The sequence below is a fragment of the Artemia franciscana genome, unplaced genomic scaffold (genome assembly GCF_032884065.1).
Source record: "Artemia franciscana unplaced genomic scaffold, ASM3288406v1 PGA_scaffold_74, whole genome shotgun sequence".
NCBI lineage: Eukaryota > Metazoa > Arthropoda > Branchiopoda > Anostraca > Artemiidae > Artemia > Artemia franciscana.
Window position 1 is genome coordinate 626,568 of NW_027062709.1, and position 18,322 is coordinate 644,889.

The 18,322-nt window shown below is 37.0% G+C and overlaps 1 protein-coding gene across 1 annotated transcript in view; it reads right to left on the reverse strand.

The window, feature by feature from the left end:
- LOC136042197 (NF-kappa-B inhibitor-like protein 1) overlaps positions 1 to 18,322 on the reverse strand; it is a 46,573-nt gene that overhangs the window by 5,608 nt on the left and 22,643 nt on the right. The window contains exons 2-3 of the mRNA XM_065727128.1: positions 13,583 to 13,859; positions 6,056 to 6,322 (exon numbers count right to left, since the gene is read on the reverse strand). Of these exons, the coding sequence (XP_065583200.1) occupies positions 6,056 to 6,322; positions 13,583 to 13,856 (541 nt within the window). The 5' untranslated portion in view covers positions 13,857 to 13,859. The remainder of the gene's footprint in view (positions 1 to 6,055; positions 6,323 to 13,582; positions 13,860 to 18,322) is intronic.

The following is an 18,322-nucleotide window of genomic DNA, read 5'->3' on the forward strand; positions in this document are numbered from 1 at the left end:
TTGGAGGCTTTGTGCAATCCTGGGTCCATCTTAGTCACAACATGGTTTTAGACACATGACGATGCTCTTCTATCAACAAGAGTCGAAATCCTGCGCAGACAATCCCAAGCCTATTACCTCCGACTCATTATATATTCATGCCTACAAATATTATGCTACTACGGGGAGGCAGCCCATAGTAGATAAATTAGCAAGGAAGAGGTTTTTCAGCCAGAAAACGCCCATCAAAACAAACCAAGACCAGAAAATTATCCAATAACCAAAATCCCGTACGAGTGCTTTGTTGTTTACTAGGCTATAATTTCCTCGAGGGGCGCCACTCCTCAAGTGGGAAAAATTGACCGCAAGTTTCCCAGTCTTGCAGGTACCCCGAAAGGGTCGAGGCAGCCCTTTACAGAGGCCGTTGTCCATAAATCTGGATCTTACGCCCTTCCGCAGTTGTCCTCCTATAGAAGATCCTCCCACGATGGTGTTCTGCTTCACCATGCAATTTAACCCATTACTGGGAGAAGGTTTGTAACTCATCTGACGTGTGAACAGGGCAGTTGGCCCTGCTGAGTGTACATTTGAGGGGCCTTCTTCCTCCTCCATCTGTAATTATGACCCCCAGGGGAGGGTTTCCCAGTTTCTATTATGGGCCCCACTGGGACAAGGTCCTACTTGGTCTAAGCCTCCTATGGAGCTAGTCTACCTATCTGTAGGGCATTCCCCTATCTGTTGTCCTCCGCCAAAACCAAGCATGATTATCTAATAATAAACTAACTATTGCAACTAATAAATAGTTGCAGTAAATTGCAACTTTACTTTAATTTAGACTATAAAGTAAAGGACACAAATAACATATACAAGCTCTGTTGTCCTCTGCTAAAACCTAGCATGCAAACTAATAATTAACTAATTATTGCAACTAATTAATTATTGTAATAAAGTACAACTTTCCTTTTAATTTATACCCTAAAATAAAGAAAACACAAAAAAGCTCTATTGTCCTCTACCAAAACCTAGCATGTTAACTAACAATTAACTAATAAATAACCCATTTGGCCTGATTGCAACACCTCACAAGCCACACCTTATAGAAAACACCTTTGAGAATTTAAATTAAGAAGGAAACTTATTAGAAACCCTGCTAGTACTGCAAAAGTAGACCTAAGTAGCCAATTTAGCCTGTTTGAAACATCTCACAAGCCAACACCCTATAGAAAACACCTTTGATAATTTAAACGAATAAGAAAACTCATTAGAAATTCTGCTGGTACTGCAAAAGTAGACCTAAGTAGCCAATTCAGCCAGTGTGAAACATCTCACAAGCCAAAACGCTATAGAGAACACCTTTGAGAATTGAAATGAACAAGAAAACTTATTAGAAACTCTGCTAATACTGCCAAAGTAGACCTACGTAGCCAATTTAGCCTGTTTGAACCATCTCACAAGCCAAAACCCTATAGAAAACACCTTTGAGAATTTAAATGAATAAGAAAATTTATTAGAAACTCTGCTAATACTGCCAAAGTAGACCTAAGTAGCCAATTTAGCCTGTTTGAAACATCTCACAAGCCAACACCCTATAGAAAACACCTATGAGAATTTAAATGAATAAGAAAACTTATTAGAAACTCTGCTAATACTGCCAAAGTAGACCTAAGTAGCCAATTTAGCCTGTTTGAAACATCTCACAAGCCAAAACCCTATAGAGAACACCTTTGAGAATTTAAATGAATAAGTAAACTTATTAGAAACTCTGCTAATACTGCCAAAGTAGACCTAAGTAGCCAATTTAGCCTGTTTGAAACATCTCACAAGCCAACACTCTATAGAAAATACCTTTGAGAATTTAAATGAATAAGAAAACTTATTAGAAACTCTGCTAATACTGCCAAAGTAGACCTAAGTAGCCAATTTAGCCTGTTTGAAACATCTCACAAGCCAACACCCTATAGAAAACACCTTTGAGAATTTAAATGAATAAGAAAACTTATTAGAAACTCTGCTAATACTGCCAAAGTAGACCTAAGTAGCCAATTTAGCCTGTTAGAAACATCTCACAAGCCAAAACCCTATAGAAAACACCTTTGAGAATTTAAATGAATAAGAAAACTTATTAGAAACTCTGCTAATACTGCCAAAGTAGACCTAAGTAGCCAATTTAGCCTGTTTGAAACATCTCACAAGCCAAAACCCTATAGAAAACACCTTTGAGAATATAAATGAATAAGAAAACTTATTCGAAACTCTACTGATACTGCCAAAGTAGACCTAAGTAGCCAATTTAGCCTGTTTGAAACATCTCTCAAGCCAACACCCTACAGAAAACACCTTTGAGAATTTAAATGAATAAGAAAACTTATTAGAAACTCTGCTAATACTGCCAAAGTAGACCTAAGTAGCCAATTTAGCCTGTTTGGAACATCTCACAAGCCAACACCCTATAGAGAACACCTTTGAGAATTTAAATGAATAAGAAAACTTATTAGAAACTCTGCTAATACTGCCAAAGTAGACCTAAGTAGCCAATTTAGCCTGTTTGAACCATCTCACAAGCCAAAACCCTATAGAAAACACCTTTGAGAATTTAAATGAATAAGAAAATTTATTAGAAACTCTGCTAATACTGCCAAAGTAGACCTAAGTAGCCAATTTAGCCTGTTTGAAACATCTCACAAGCCAACACCCTATAGAAAACACCTTTGAGAATTTAAATGAATAAGAAAACTTATTAGAAACTCTGCTAATACTGCCAAAGTAGACCTAAGTAGCCAATTTAGCCTGTTTGAAACATCTCACAAGCCAACACCCTATAGAAAACACCTTTGAGAATTTAAATGAATAAGAAAACTTATTAGAAAGTCTGCTAATACTGCCAAAGTAGACCTAAGTAGCCAATTTAGCCTGTTTGAAACATCTCACAAGCCAAAAACCTATAGAAAACACCTTTGAGAATTTAAATGAATAAGAAAACTTATTCGAAACTCTACTAATACTGCCAAAGTAGACCTAAATAGCCAATTTAGCCTGTTTGAAACATCTCACAAGCCAATACCCTATAGAAACACCTTTGAGAATTTAAATGAATAAGAAAACTTATTAGAAACTCTGCTAATGCTGCCAAAGTAGACCTAAGTAGCCAATTTAGCCTGTTTGAAACATCTCACAAGACAACACCCTATAGAAAACACCTTTGAGAATTTAAATGAATAAGAAAACTTATTAAAAACTCTGCTAATACTGCCAAAGTAGACCTAAGTAGCCAATTTAGCCTGTTTGGAACATCTCACAAGCCAACACCCTATAGAAAACACCTTTGAGAATTTAAATGAATAAGAAAACTTATTAGAAACTCTACTAATACTGCCAAAGTAGACCTAAGTAGCCAATAGCCCCGATTAAATTTTGAAAGTACTTTTATAAAACAAAATCAAAGAAAACCAAATACCCCCTAGATTTTGAAATCGTACTAGCGTAGTTATGTTAAAGTACCAAGCACATTTTTTCCCATTGACTCGTCTTATGTCTATTCATACCTGAAAACGCAGTTTTATAAAATAAATCTTGTTTGTTCAAAAATACCTACTTTCTAGGGCAGTATCACATTTTCATCAATGTTGTCACGTGAAAGTATGAAGATAAACAACTAATTAATTGCATTTGACAACGCTTTTCATCCAAAAAAATTCAAAAATTAACAATGTGAATACACTTTCTTTTTAGATCAGGCAAGATTAAATATGAGGTATATTCAAAAAAAAAACCTTAAGCTTTAGCTTGTTCAGAGTATATCAAACTATTGAACTTATATAATACCACTAGACAAAAAAAAAATAAAGAAAGAAAGAGAAGAAATCCTGCACTCTTAGTCTCAACAACCCTTTCTATCAACACTTCATTTTATCTAAAGCCTCAAAAGAAAGCTACAGCCTCTTTGTGTGATGGCTTGTCCTAAGTTGTTTTTTTTACTGACTACTTTTTAAAATTCGACCACCAAACGCTGCATAACTGCAAATGGATGTTTTTTTTGAATTGAAAACTAAATTCTTAATTTTTCCTTATTTTCAAAATATATATGGCTGTCTAAATTTTCCATTTGACGAATTCAAACGATCAGTTTTCATTTATCACTGTCCTTCATGCTTCAAGGAAATAAGATAAATTATTCCAGCGCATACACATAGCTTACATTATCACGTGCACTTTAGCCTTTAAGTGTCAGTAACAACGCTTCAATTCTTTTACTTTAAAATGCCCAAATATACAAGTTGAATATCAACAAACAGCCCCAATCTTGCATGAAAGATACTTGTCGTTCCAACAGCTTAAAAAATGTACCAATCATAATGAAAATATTAAAATATAAACAGTTTAGCCATTACTAACAAATTAATAGATGAAAACTTCATACTTCAACTTTTGTTTGAATATTGAAATATGAAGAAACCTTCAATTTCTTAAAAGAAAATTTTTCAGAAGAAAATTTCATCTTTTCCCAGAAGAAAAAAAGAAACAGAATAAAAATAATAAAACAAAGATGCTCTTTCAAGCGAGGGAAGAGCCTATAAAAAGTCAACAGATGTGAAATGGGAGGAGCTACGATAAACTGCTTACAAAATTTTAATATGCAGCAAAGTTTCAAAAGATGGAATGATGCAGCAATAAGGGCTAATTTGACGTCTCAAAAACATATGAGCTGGTGCCGTCTCTCTGATGAGCTGGGGGCATAATCACTTTTTCAAAAGAGCCAATAGAAAAAAAACTCAAATGAGATACGAAGAGCTAAAAAAGACCGCTTTCAATATATTACAAACAAAAATATAAAGTGAAAAGAAGGCAGCAATAAGGCTAATATTTGAAGTTAAAAAAATATCTGGGTAGGTAGAATCTCAGATAAGCTGGTGGCATTATCACTCTTTCAAAAGAGCAAGTAGAAATTATATGAGATGAACTACAAGAGCTTGTTTTTGATACTTAAATATACTGACACAGCTTAAAGAGTAAGGGCTGAAATTTGAAACTCCAAAACATGCGGACTGGTGCTATCAGATCCAGCTCTGATGAATGGGTGGCATCATTACCTTCAAAGGAGGGAAAAGCCATAGAAAGAAAACTCAAATGAGAAGAGAAAAGCAAAAAATTCAAAAGTAAGATGGAATGAAATAGCAACAAGGGCAAAAGTAAAGCTTACAAAAACAAGTAAGCTGGTGTCATCAGATCTGATCTGAAAGAGAAAGATGGAATGAAGCAGAAGTAAGGGTTGAAATCTGAAATTCCAAAAGCATCTGGTAAGAGGAATTTCCATGCATGCACATATTTGCTGTTGGCGTCAATATAGGAAGCAATTCATGGAATTTGATTTTTACACTTTTTTTTACTCTTTTTGCAATATTTCTCATGTTTTCTTCATAATAAGTATAATGTGTTTGTTTTTTTTTCAATTCTTTGCAATTACCTTCAATATACCTTAAGCAAACTTATTTTGATCAAAAGTCAGAAAAGTTTAACATCAAAAGTCTCAGAAGAAGCAAAATTACAATTCATGACACAAGTTTTAAAGTTAGTTCCCACTTTCACCCTTTAAAATGATTTAATTTAATAAAACATTTTCCACACCAACAACAACAAAAGTTACATTGTCTACTTATTATCCTAGTGATAAAAAAAAATTAATTAAGATTGGTGCCAGAAATACAACAGTTTGGCTGCTTAAATTACAACGCGTAGTGGCACTATAACTAATCAGGAAATTCTGTACAGAGAAGAAAAATTGAGGAAAAAGGATAATCCCTCCGCCACCAAAAACCCCAACAAAAAACGTAAAACCATTGTTCAAAAATAACAAAAAATGCATTATAACATAGTTGAAAAATCAAATGAAAATTTTAGACATAGAAAAAAAAGGATACAAGGTTTTTCATTATACTTAGGCGTGAAAGCGTGAAACTCCCAACAAAAGCGTGAAAGGCTTGTTGAAGAATATTTAACGAAGGCGAAGATGGAGTACAGCGTAATAAGTTATAAATAAATAACAAATTTTAGAAAAAAAAAAGGAAAAATAAGAGCCAACCCTTTTCAAATTTGCCCCAATGTTGGTCATACTCAGCTTCTGCTTCTTCCTCAATTCGCCTATTCCAATCCCTGTAACTATCATTTGCTTCTTCATTCAAGTGTGTTTTTGCTCCTTTGACTTCTGCTTTCTTCCTTAGTATTTCTTGCTTTTTCAGCTTTTCATCGAATAAAGCCAAAAGTTGTCTAACTGAAGTTCCATATTTATTTCGCACATCCAAAGACTGTGGAGAAGCCTTTAGAAGAGGCAATACAAGATCGTTATTAACTAAAAATATAACAATTCTTAAATGCCAGAAATAAAAATACTTGTATGTTAATGTTGATTATAAAAAAGGGGATATAAATGTATGATAAACAAACAATATAGCACTGAGCATAACGTAAATTTCTATCTTATGTATGTTTGATAGCATCTTATGCATGCTTAAACGCGCATGGGAGATCGATTTCTCAGCATTCATAATTCCGTAAGATGTCGAAGAAATCCCATAGAGCTGCCAGCTTTATATAAAAAAAAACACCTGCAACACTGGTGAACATAAAATATTATTCTGAAAAAATTTCGCCGGTGCTTTATTATTTTGTCTTATTTGTTTATTTCATATGAACGTCTCCCATTTTTCATGTTGCTCAGCAACAAGAAAAATGGTGCTCGTCCGGAGTTAGTTCTCATGCAAATTAGACAATGTTCAACGACCTCCACGTGCCTGTGGATAGCTGGCTAGCCACCGGAGAACCAAGTACACCAAAGGACGATTGGCTTGGCAGCCCTCCTCCTGAAACTACTATTGCTATGAGTGGAACCAGAAATTCATCCTCGGATACATCATCTCAAACCCCTTCTCGACCCCAGACCACCCAAGGACAATTCCCTCTGAATAGCGTTGACCAAGGTGGCATCAGGCCATCTTGAATGTTCTGACACTGAACCAACCTGGTTTAAAGCTTCTATTAGGCAAGGAATTAAAGAAATATAAAGTCACAATTGCTGGAATCACTAAAACACATCTATCTGGTAGTGGTGAGGAGTAAACTGGTGAAGGGCCCACACTGCTCTGGTCTTGTGGTCACTAGAAACGAGGAGGTGTTGGTGTAGTGCTGAACGGTACCACACGCAACGCCCTCCTGTCATCCGCACCAGTAACACCTGGACTCCTGAGAGCCAGGCTACATGGTAAACATAGAAAAATAACAATCCTCGCCTGTTACGCCCCCACAAATGACGCCGAAGAATAAGATAAGAATAAATTCTATACCCTTTTAAGTTCTGAGCTCTCGTCAGTGCCTCCCCATGACTACCTCCTTCTTCTAGAAGATATGAATGCTAGCATTTCAAATGAGCCCGGCCTGTTGGATTTCGCTGTTGGATCCGTAACAGTAGATAGCCTAAAGAACAATGGAGAGAGAATGCTGAACTGCTGTCTCGCCCACAATCTTACCATTACAAACACTTGGTTTCAGAGATCCAACATTACCGAGTATACCTGGTATAGCAATGACGGATCAACAAAGAAGATGCTCGACTACATCAAACGCCAGCGATGGCTGTCGTCTGTGTAGAATTGTCACAACTACCGAGGCACCGAACTTGGAAACATCGACCATCGTCTTGTTGCAGCTAAAATTCGGCTACGCCAAAAGCTACAAAAACCAGCCAGACACCTCGGAAAATTGATACCTACCGTATCCAGCAAGACCCCGCTTTGGCTAAGCAGTATCAGGGAGAAATATCGAACTGATTCGAGGTCCTTACGCAGTGCGATGATAGTGAAGGTGTATGGAAGGTCTTCAAAGAGAACGGACTTGCAGCTGCAACTAGCGTTGCTAGAATGACGAGGCGTAAGAAAAAAAAGAGCGTAACATCATGCTGCATAAAGACCGTAAGACCTTTATTGACCAAAAAGCATGCCAGCTTCAAGAGACCAGCAAAAAAATGACATTGGAGCCACATATAAGATCCTCCGTGAGCTCTCAGGTCAATACATTCAAACTACATCGTATCTCCGTAACGTCAGTGGCGAGAATATTTACGACCAATCACAGTGCCTCCGCCAGTGGTAACATCACTTCGAGAAGCAACTAAACCCAGAACCACCCGACCAAATTGGTGACCAAATAACTGCTGCTGCAAACAATGCTACACCTGCCCCCAATGACAATGAATTCACAGGAGAAAAAATTAAAGCAGCAGTGCAAAAGCTGAAGAACAACAAAGCACCGGGAGTATGTGGCCTGACATCAGAACGCCTTAAAAATGGCGATCCAACCATGAATCTCTAGCTTCAAGTGCTGTTTAATACTGTCTGGCGCTCTTGTGAAATGAACTCATCAGATTGGGACCAAATTGGTGACCAGATAACTGCTGCTGCTAACAATGCTACACCTGCCCCCGATGGCAATGAATTTACAGCAGAAGAAATTGAAGCCGCAGTGCAAAAGCTGAAGAACAACAAAGCGCCGGGAGTATGTGGCCTGACATCAGAATGCCTTAAAAATGGCGATCCATATGATGATCTCATCAGATTGGGATCTTAGTTGTGCCAGTATACAAGAGGAAAGGAAGTAAAGCATAATGTAATAACTATCGTGGAATGGCTCTGCTCTCGGTACCCGGCAAACTTTTCGCCATGCTGCTCCTCAAGCGGGCAATAAAGTACCTCCATCCCCTTCGTTGTTACCCTCAAGCTAGGTTCATGCCAGGTTTGCCCTAGGCTGAGCAAATCCATACAATTAGACAGCTGATAGAGGAAACTCTAGAATATAAAAGGAAAGCATACATTGCCTATGTCGATTTTCGATCTGCTTTTGACACTGTCGACAGACAGTGACTGTGGCTGATCCATCAATCTACTGGTGTACCTAAGAAAATTCTCAATTTTTTCAAAGAACTATACAATAAGACCAAAAGCACTGTCATTGTAAACTGCCAGCTCTCATCACATTTTAAAATTAGAAATGGTGTGTGGCAAGGCTGCGCTGCTGCTCCCGAACTCTTCGACTGTGTCATGGACTATATTCTCAGCAAAACACTGCTGGTGCATCCGTTTGGTATCGATTTTCCTGGAAGAGTTCTGTCAGATGTTGACTTCGCTCACGACATTGCATTGGTATGCGAAAATTTCGCTGACATGAAACTCCCCTGGAAACGCTAGCATCTGCTGCAGAAAAACTTTGTTTAAATGTAAACTGGGCAAAGACAAAAATATCGCCTGTGGACAAGACATCATCCAGCCCCTTTACAAATATAGAAGTATGTGGTCAAGATGTTGAGATAGTCAAGCAGTTCACCTACCTTGGTTCAGTTTTCTGCTAAAATGGAAATCTAGATGCAGAGATTTCAGCAAGGGTGGCAAAGCCGAACGCCGTTTTTGGCCGTCTTCTGAGAACAATATTCCACAGACCCCAGATCAGACGTCTCACGAAAGCTCGTATCTACTCTGCCTCGGTAGCAAGTTTTGTGCTGTACTCGTCAAAGACTTGACCTTTGATTCAGTCGCCGATGATGAAGGTAGATGCTGTCCAGACAAAGCACCTCCACAAAATCGAACACGTTAAGCGGCTCGACAGGGTACGGAACATGGTTATCCTCCGGTTCTTTAATTTACCACCCCTGTCCGAACAGCTTGAGTCCCGCTCGCTGCGTTGGTACAGTCGTTTACGTCTTTTACCCACTCAAACACCTGCCCGCCTTATATTCGTCTTCGATCCAACTATAAACGGCTGGAAACACTCCAGAGGTAGACCGCGTATGAAACAGGTGGATATCATCCGCGATCGACTCATAGCGTGGGGCATTAACCCCAGCGAAGCTCCTACCCTCGCCCAAAACAAGCCACTCTGGAGATGACTAACGGCGTTGACACCTGGTTCCATCTGCGCTGGCGACGCTGCCGAGCAAGAGCTTTAAGTCAAGTAAGTAAAGTCAAAGTCAGCAACATATACTATTTAGGAGGATCAATGAGAAGTAAGCAAGAAAGATTTTGCTTTATTTTTGGATCGTCAGACAAAGTCACGTGCAACAGTGCTGAGGATAAAATAATGTTCAAAAAATTTCGCCAGCTATATCATTTTGCCTTTTTTTATTTCCTCTAACTTTCTCTTAATTTATGGTGTGGCCCTAGCAACAGATACCAATTCAGAACATAATTGAGGGATAAACAAGAATCAATTTTTTTATTTTTGGATCGTCCGACAAAAAAGCACCTACAATACTGCAAAATATAAAATTAAAATATTATTCCCAAAAGTCGCAGGTACTTTAGTATTTCGTCTTTTTTTATATTATCTGACTTTTTTCAATGGCTCAGCAATAGATACCATTTCAGAGAATCCATTAAAAGTAAATCAGAGAGAATTTTTATTTCTGGACCGTCCAATATCCGAGAGACATCTCTTGCTTTAGTTTTGTTTTCAAAGCAGTCAGAAATGTCTCTGGATTCCATTCCCACTCTCAGCCAAACGTCTCCGTCTTTTTTTCAATTGTTTTTTTTTTTCTTATCTATTACATACAATAGAAAATTCCCTATATTTGATATTTCTTTTGCAAGTACCAATTTCATCACTGACGAAAACGGCAGAAATAAAAATAGCCATATTGTTAATAGTGATGGGTAAAACTAAAAACAATAGATGGATGATAAACAAAAGGAATAGTACTAAATGTGACAAGGAGTAAACCCCAAAACAGTATGGAGAAAATTTACTAGGGTTTCACCACATAAATAGTATAAAAACAATTTTAGGAGCTTTTTTTAGTTATAAGTGGCTGAACAAAAATTTTGTTCCGTCTGACAATCTAAGTCCAAAATGAATGATTGGTTAAGATTGTTTGGCCAGAGTTTAACGATGGCGGATAATAAGACCCAAAATGGTACTTTTGATCAACTGGCTGGGTCGATAGGAAAAATGAAGTTATCCTCAATTGAGGTTGGACAATGTTATAAGAATAGACTTAAAGGAAGAAGGACTTTTATGAGAGAAAGAGAGAAAGAGAGAGAGAAAGAGAGAGAGAGGGAGAGAGAGAGAGAGAAAGAGAGAGAGAGAGAGAGAGAGAGGGAGAGAGAGAGAGAGAGACAGAAGTTAAATAAAACTGAAAATGAAAAAACTGATAAAATGTCAACCTTGGTGAAGAAAAATCAACAAGCCCGTTTACAAAATTTAACCTCCGAAAACTTATACTGATCTTTACAAGAAACTGGCTAGTCATACCACTACCACTACCACTGCCTCTAGCCACTACCACTGCCACTAAGGCTACCACTGCTACTAAGGCTACCACTGCCGCTTCCATCAACCAGGTGGAATTGCGAGATGCTGATCAGAGATGTAGGTAAGATAGTGTTTTCTTTTAAAAAAAAAATGAAGTTAATTTAAATGTAAATGAAAAATACAGACAAATTATCGAAGATATAGGCCTACCATAAATTGTGAAGAAATCCCAAGTATCTTGACCCAAAGGAATGGGGATTTAAATTCAAGAATAAATTAAATAACACAGTCATGGATCTCCTGCAACGTCCCGCTAATCCCATATACCCCTATGTAAAGATAGAGGCGATAAGAAGTTACATGAAAAAACCCTTTAATTATTACAAAGGATATTAGGAAATGAATCTTCAAATGGCTTTTCTAGTGTAAAGGACTGAATATTATTGCAATAGAGATAAATTTTATAAAGCCTGGTCACACTTATCACATGTTGAGCTATTTTCAACTTTCAGACATAACATTAATGACTGATCAATCAGGTTGAAGATTTCAGGCATAATTCTTTGAAATTAGAAAAGATGAAAGCTTGAAGCATTCATTTGTCTATGTCTATCTTGAAAGGTGTAGTGGCGTCAATCCAGAAAAATTGGGAGAGGGGGCAAAATATGTTTTTTGGGGCAGTTTGGATGTTTTTCATTTTTTTCAACCAAAATGCAGAAAAGGGGAATTTTTCAATAAAAAATACCGAAAAACTTTTGAATTTCGAACTCTAGAGGGGGAAATCTATGTGGGGGCAGACCCCCCCCAAACATTGACACCACTATAGGTGAGTCCAGCAAAAGATGCGAAAACAGAGTAGCCAATTATTAGTAAAACTTCTCAGTAAAAGCTTCTCAGAACAATTTTTTTGTCTTTTCAATCTTCCACTTCAATAGTACAAGTACAATTAAAGCAAGCAAAAATATGTATCGTTCATAGTGACTATGTGGCTCATTCTACGGCGTGATTCATGTTTTCAACAGGTTTAACTATGGTGTGAAAATGTGGCTCAGGCCTATGGTGTGACTATGGCGTGATTATTTGACTCTGGCATAGTTTCCCTCAACAGTGAATATTATCATCATTAAAGACCTGTTCCAACTATCTTAAAAAAAACTTTCGAACAAAGTATCTTCCTATAAGCTAGCAGAAAATTGTCACTTGACTTGACTTGAGTCCCGTGTAGCTGAATTGGGGCTTCTTCTCTTCTAAGTAGACGACGAATTGGGCGATGGTATTTCAATTTTTCTGGCGCTAGATGTAGTAGCAGGGAAATGTTATGTGTCAAGAAGTTGTCGGTCTATCTCATACGAGACCTACCTTGGGGGCGTGTGCCATGAACGAGTCTTTCAAAAGTGATTTTTGGTTGCTGATTGGCTGACATTAACTGAATATGGCCAAGCCATTGGAGTTATTGGCTTTTGACCCGGTCCATGACGGTCCGGGGCTACAGAGTAGTTTTAAGGAGTCTTCATTTAAGATTTCACTGGTGTGGATAATCCCCACAATATGTTTAAGGAATTTAGTTTCAAATGCAAAGATTCTTCGAGCATAATCAGCCTTTGTTGACCAAGTTTCGCAATTGTCACACCTTTAGAGCAGCTGAGAGAGTCTTGTTTTTACAGATTGGGAAGAGGTTTTTGAAGCTGGAGCAAGCCAGGCCAAACCTTCGCTTGATTGCTTTTGAGCAGTCGTTGTCAGAAGTTAAGAGGCTCGCTAAACAGACGAAGGAGATAATATTTTCTAATGACTCCCCTTTTATTATCAGCTGCACGGTTCTTGTAGCAGGGTCTCTAGATACCTGTATAGCCTCGGTTTTAGCTGCATTAACTACCATCCCAAAAGCATGGGTTGTTTACCCTAGTTAATCGGTGTCAGCTAAGAGTAGATGCCCTTGGCTGTTGCTTTTCTCGATACCATATGCGTATGCCAGTTTATCGATAAACTTCCCTCCAGTTCCTGCACCGCATACTGTTTTGGCCAGCGACAGTGGTACATTGAAGAATAGGTTAAAGAGGTGGGATGACAAGAGGCAACCTTGGAGAACACCCATCGATGTTAACAAAACTTATGTCAGTCCCTCCGGCGTCTGGAATTGACTAACGAAGATCGCTACTAGCAATCATCAACAAAATTATCTAACTGTCAATCAATTGTGGGGATTTAAGTAAATTTCACAACAGTCAATAAATGTAGTGGAACAATAAAGTGCACTTATAATATTAGAAAACTAAAAATGAATATGAAAAACCACAAAGAAACATCAGAAACTTCTTACTTTTTTCAATATCTTTCTCATTCTTCTCGCTTAAGCCATATTTGAATGCATAATGTAGTGGAACATTCCCCAGCTTATCAGGAATATTTAGCAATTTAGAATGCCCATGCTTTAATAGAATGGAGACCAAGTCCAACTTTCCCTTCTTGCAAGAGTAATGGAATATATTCACCTTATTGCTTCTGCTAACATAAACATTTTCATCACTTTCAGTGAGCAATTTTAATACCTTTTTGTACCTTTCTTGTTTGATCAGCTTTTTAAGTCTCTTCATTTTCTGAAAGAAAAAAAATATTAACCTTGAAAAGGAAAAAACCATAGAAGTGAATCAGCTTGAAAAAGAAAGAAATGGCAACAATAAGATGATATTTCATCTTTTATATATTCATTGTTCATCTGACGATCTTATTTTATGTATTAAATAAATATATGAATTTAAAACTTATATGACTCTTTGTGAACAAATTAATTTGACCCCACCAAGTTTCAGTTTCATGAAAGAGATACATGAATGTCCTCTTTATGAATAAGGATAACATCCCTAGAATAATTCTTTTTTCCTTTAAGATGGTAAGAGGGTGATCACCCAATTTGAGGATGGGGTAAGATTTAAAAAGTCAAATCTCTGGTTATCTTAGAAGATAGTATCTTAGAAGTATCTTAGAAGATACTACAGTTGAAGTTCTGAAAGAAAAGTCTGGTACGAACAGGAGTTTTGATGATTGGGAGGGGAGTGCTTCAGAAGCTTTGAACTACAGTATACTTATAGCAAAAATTGACAATTCCACAAGATTTGTATCCCTAATAAAGCACTATTTTCAGTAGAAAAATAATTAAAAAGGTTTAACAAAAAGAGCTTTATTTTTATTACATGAGAACAGCAATAATAACGTTGTTTTTCTGCTCTCTATGGTTTTAATATGTCAATGGAAAACAAAAATTTTACTCCATATATGAGATTCAGTTCTATTCATCTATCAAGCAAAATTTCTGAATTTTTGTGCAGACCTACAGGGTCTTTTAGATTAAAAATACTTTAAAAATTAGTTGAGAATCACTGAAGAAAGGAAAATTTGCCTATTATTTAAGCTTATTTTTGGTCATTTTCTATGAAGAAGTTGAAGAAGTATAATCATTCTGGCTCAGTGAATATTGTCCTTTTTGTGCAAGTTACAAACTTACCACAAAATTACTCCTTTCAGAGAGAACAGATACCTTAAAAATAGCAAGAAACTTTTTTTAGGAGTCAAGATCTCTATGCACTCTGTGTTGCTTTTGGCCCCAAATAACTAAAAGTACGGAATTTTAAGAATTTAGGTGTAGGCTTTGTTTCTGGGGTTCAAAGTTTTAGATCTTCACCTAAAAAACGATATTTCTATTTTAGAGCAATTTCTGCTTTTTTATATAACAAAGATCACATATTAATTATGATTCTAGGTAATTAGCTATCATTAACTTTAGGTCAACTAACTAAATGAAATTTCAAGCATATTTTGTAACACCAGTATTTTCAAACTGAGAACTTTAAGCAATATTAAGAGTTAAAGTTTGAGTTTAGTAAAAAGTTAGTAAAAGTTAAAGTAATAGTTTAAACCAAATTATCTTACACAGTTTAAAATGTAACTTGTTCTATGTTCATCCAAGGACCAATGATCATTTATTGACGTATGTGAATAGTTTTATTCTATCCAAATAAAACTGATGTTGTGTCTTTTTTTTCTTCTTCAAAAATAGGCTCTCTATTAATGAATTATCTATTTAACTTGGAGAATTAAAATATCCTTTTCTTTTGGTCAATAAAATTACTGTTCAAATCATAGGCAGCGCAAAAGCCCTGCCTAAGTAAAGAGCGATGTGGGTACATTGTTTTTTTTTCTGACCAAGGCAATTCGTATAGAAGGAGTTGTAGAAACTTTGAAAGGAGATCATTCGGTTGCCAAGTTCGTCTGCCACTTCTGTTAAAAACAGGATTGCCAGAGTAAAAACCCTGGACACCGAGATGCTCCCCGGACACCCTGAGAGCTCCCTGGACACCTGGAGAACTGTCCCTGAACACTTGACACCCTAGTCCTCTCTTTCAAGAGGACCGACCAGTTATACCTCATTTGCCTCATGCCTCATTTACATTTCAAAAAGCGTTTCAATACTACAAAAACTTGGTAGCTTACTAATTTTAATAGCCCATTTTGCTTGATGCCAAAGTAAATGCTTAAAAATTGCAACTGCAATTTTATTACTTTGAATTACTGTTTCTGTAATTTTTGTCAAATATTTTTGGTTGTACAAATTAGTTAAAAAAGAAACAAACAAAAGCATGAAAATAAGCGTCTTCTTGGCAGGTCTGTTTTTTGCAGATGTTGGAAAAAAAAAAAAAAAAAATCAAAACTCACGGCCCAGATTATTCTTTTATGGGAGCTTCACATAAAAAAAAGTTGCGGGAAATATTACTATTGGATCAGCTTTAATTTCAGCAATATTCAACATAATTACCAATATTAAAATAATGGATGCATCAGAATGCTAAATAGCCTCAAGTTTAGAATCTTTATTTTTGACAGGTTGAAACAAGTCTGCATGTTGTATCCGACAGAACACTGTCACCGTAAGTCTCAATAAAAATTTTGTGTGCTTCGGCTGCAGACTTTTTTCAACAAAATAGTGTGATGGAATTTACTGCAAGTACACTTTACTTTGCACAAAAATAGACATTTATAGAACCAAAAAAAGAACCTGTTTTTATTATTTGTGAGCAACTATGTATCAGGATTGAAATGTACATACAGTACATTTCTGCAGATGTTCAATATTGAAAATCCTATGCACATAGAGCAATCCTGATGTTATCAGATGATGAAAAGGGCCACAAGGCTTCAATGTTTTTTCCCTCAGAGGCACTTAATATGGAAGGAGCGGTCGTATAAAGTTTAGTGGGGGCTAATTCAATTGGAAATAATAATTTAGTTCCCCGTTTAAGACTCCTTATTGATCGAAGAGTAGCCATCACCTCAACCCTTTTTTCCCAAATGCATCAGATCGAAATTTTGAAATGAAAATTTTGTTTAAAATAGTTCATAGGTCACTTACGGGGCTGAACCCCTCTCCCAACTACCGGATCACTGGCTATTTGTTATGCAATTTGTCCATTGTTAACATACACGGATTCTTATTGGAAAAGAGGACATGTTTGATCCTGGGTCAGCAAAAAGGGTAAGGGAATTAAGTGAAACCTTAAGGAAATGTTGAGAGGGATGCCGAACGCAACCAAAACACTGGTTGAAAAAAATGGAATATCAGCAATACCTAAAGAAAGACTGAGGGTATTAAGTTGGAGCTTTCAAGCTATGTCGAGAAGATGTTGAGAGGGATAGAGATTGAGATGTTGAGAGCCATTTTCGATGCCCCCTCTGCTCAACACTCAGCGAAATTTTGGAAACTGTCATTTGGTTTAAACTAGTCAAAAGCTCTAAAATATCCAATTCCACCGATGTTATGCCCCCTGGTTGCCAGCGTTTACCCCCCCCCCCCCATGCGATTAAATTCCCGTGCAGAAAATGCCCTCCCCTCCCACAGAACATACCGCCCCAACGGAAAATACCCTCCGTGAAAAATAACCCCGGTAAATACCCTCCCAAAAATACCCCCTTCCAGATAATACACCTGTGGAAAATAAAGCTTTCCATGCTTGAGAATTTTATTTGAGTTTATTCAACCACTCAAGTTCCAATCATTCGAAGTTCACGCTGTGTGTAAAACTCTAGAACAAACCGTTTTTTCTTTAGTTTCTTCGTTACTTTAGAAACAAATTTGGGCTATAGATTTGCATATTAAGGGGGGCAAAGTATAGCAGGTCCACATACAAATGAGTTAGGTACAATTATCCTGCATATAATCAAGTAAGAATTGTTTTCTGACTTCAAACTGTCCAAATACTTTACCCTCCCCCCCATATGTGCAAATATATAGCCCAGATTATACATTTCCCATATATTCTCTCACTTGTCTTGTCTAGCGCTAAGCTGAAAGAAACTAACGAAGAGACCGGTTTGTTGCGTGGTGATTACTAAACACCTAGTAATCACCAGGGAGTAAATATCTAGAACCATACCCCCCCCCCCGATAGCCCCGGGAAAAGTATTGTAAATTATGTAATTCGCCCAATGTTTACATGCAGGATTTATCATTAGGTAAAACGGGAAAGTTTAATTCTGGGTGTATCCGAAAAGGCTAAGGGCATTAAGGTGAAACTCTGGAGACTGTTGATGGGTATGTTATACTAAATCAGAAGGCGCTATGTGTACCAAGTTCATCAAAAAGGAGGATCTGCCATACTTTAAAACGCCTGAGGGTGTGAAGTTGAAAATTTCACGACATGCTTAGTGGAATGTTGAAAAGTGGTTGGAGGGCTACCGGCTCCATCCCATGCCCTTTTTAGTTGTATTTCCTTCAAAATGTTCGATGAAAATTTCAAAACAGACCTCGTGTTCAAAATAGTCAAAAGCTCCAACAACTATGCCTATTGATATGACATATCACCCCGAAAGGGATGCCAAACACAATAAAACATACTTTGTGCGTGCTGCCTTTCAGAAGGTCGTATCATCGATATCTAAGGAAGAATATTAAGTTAAAAATTCAGAGTATGTTACAGACCTATTGGAGGGTAGCCAGCCTCCCTTGTCCTTTCTAGATGCTCCCTTCCTTTATTACTGATGAAAATTTGGAAAAGCGACCTTGTTTAAA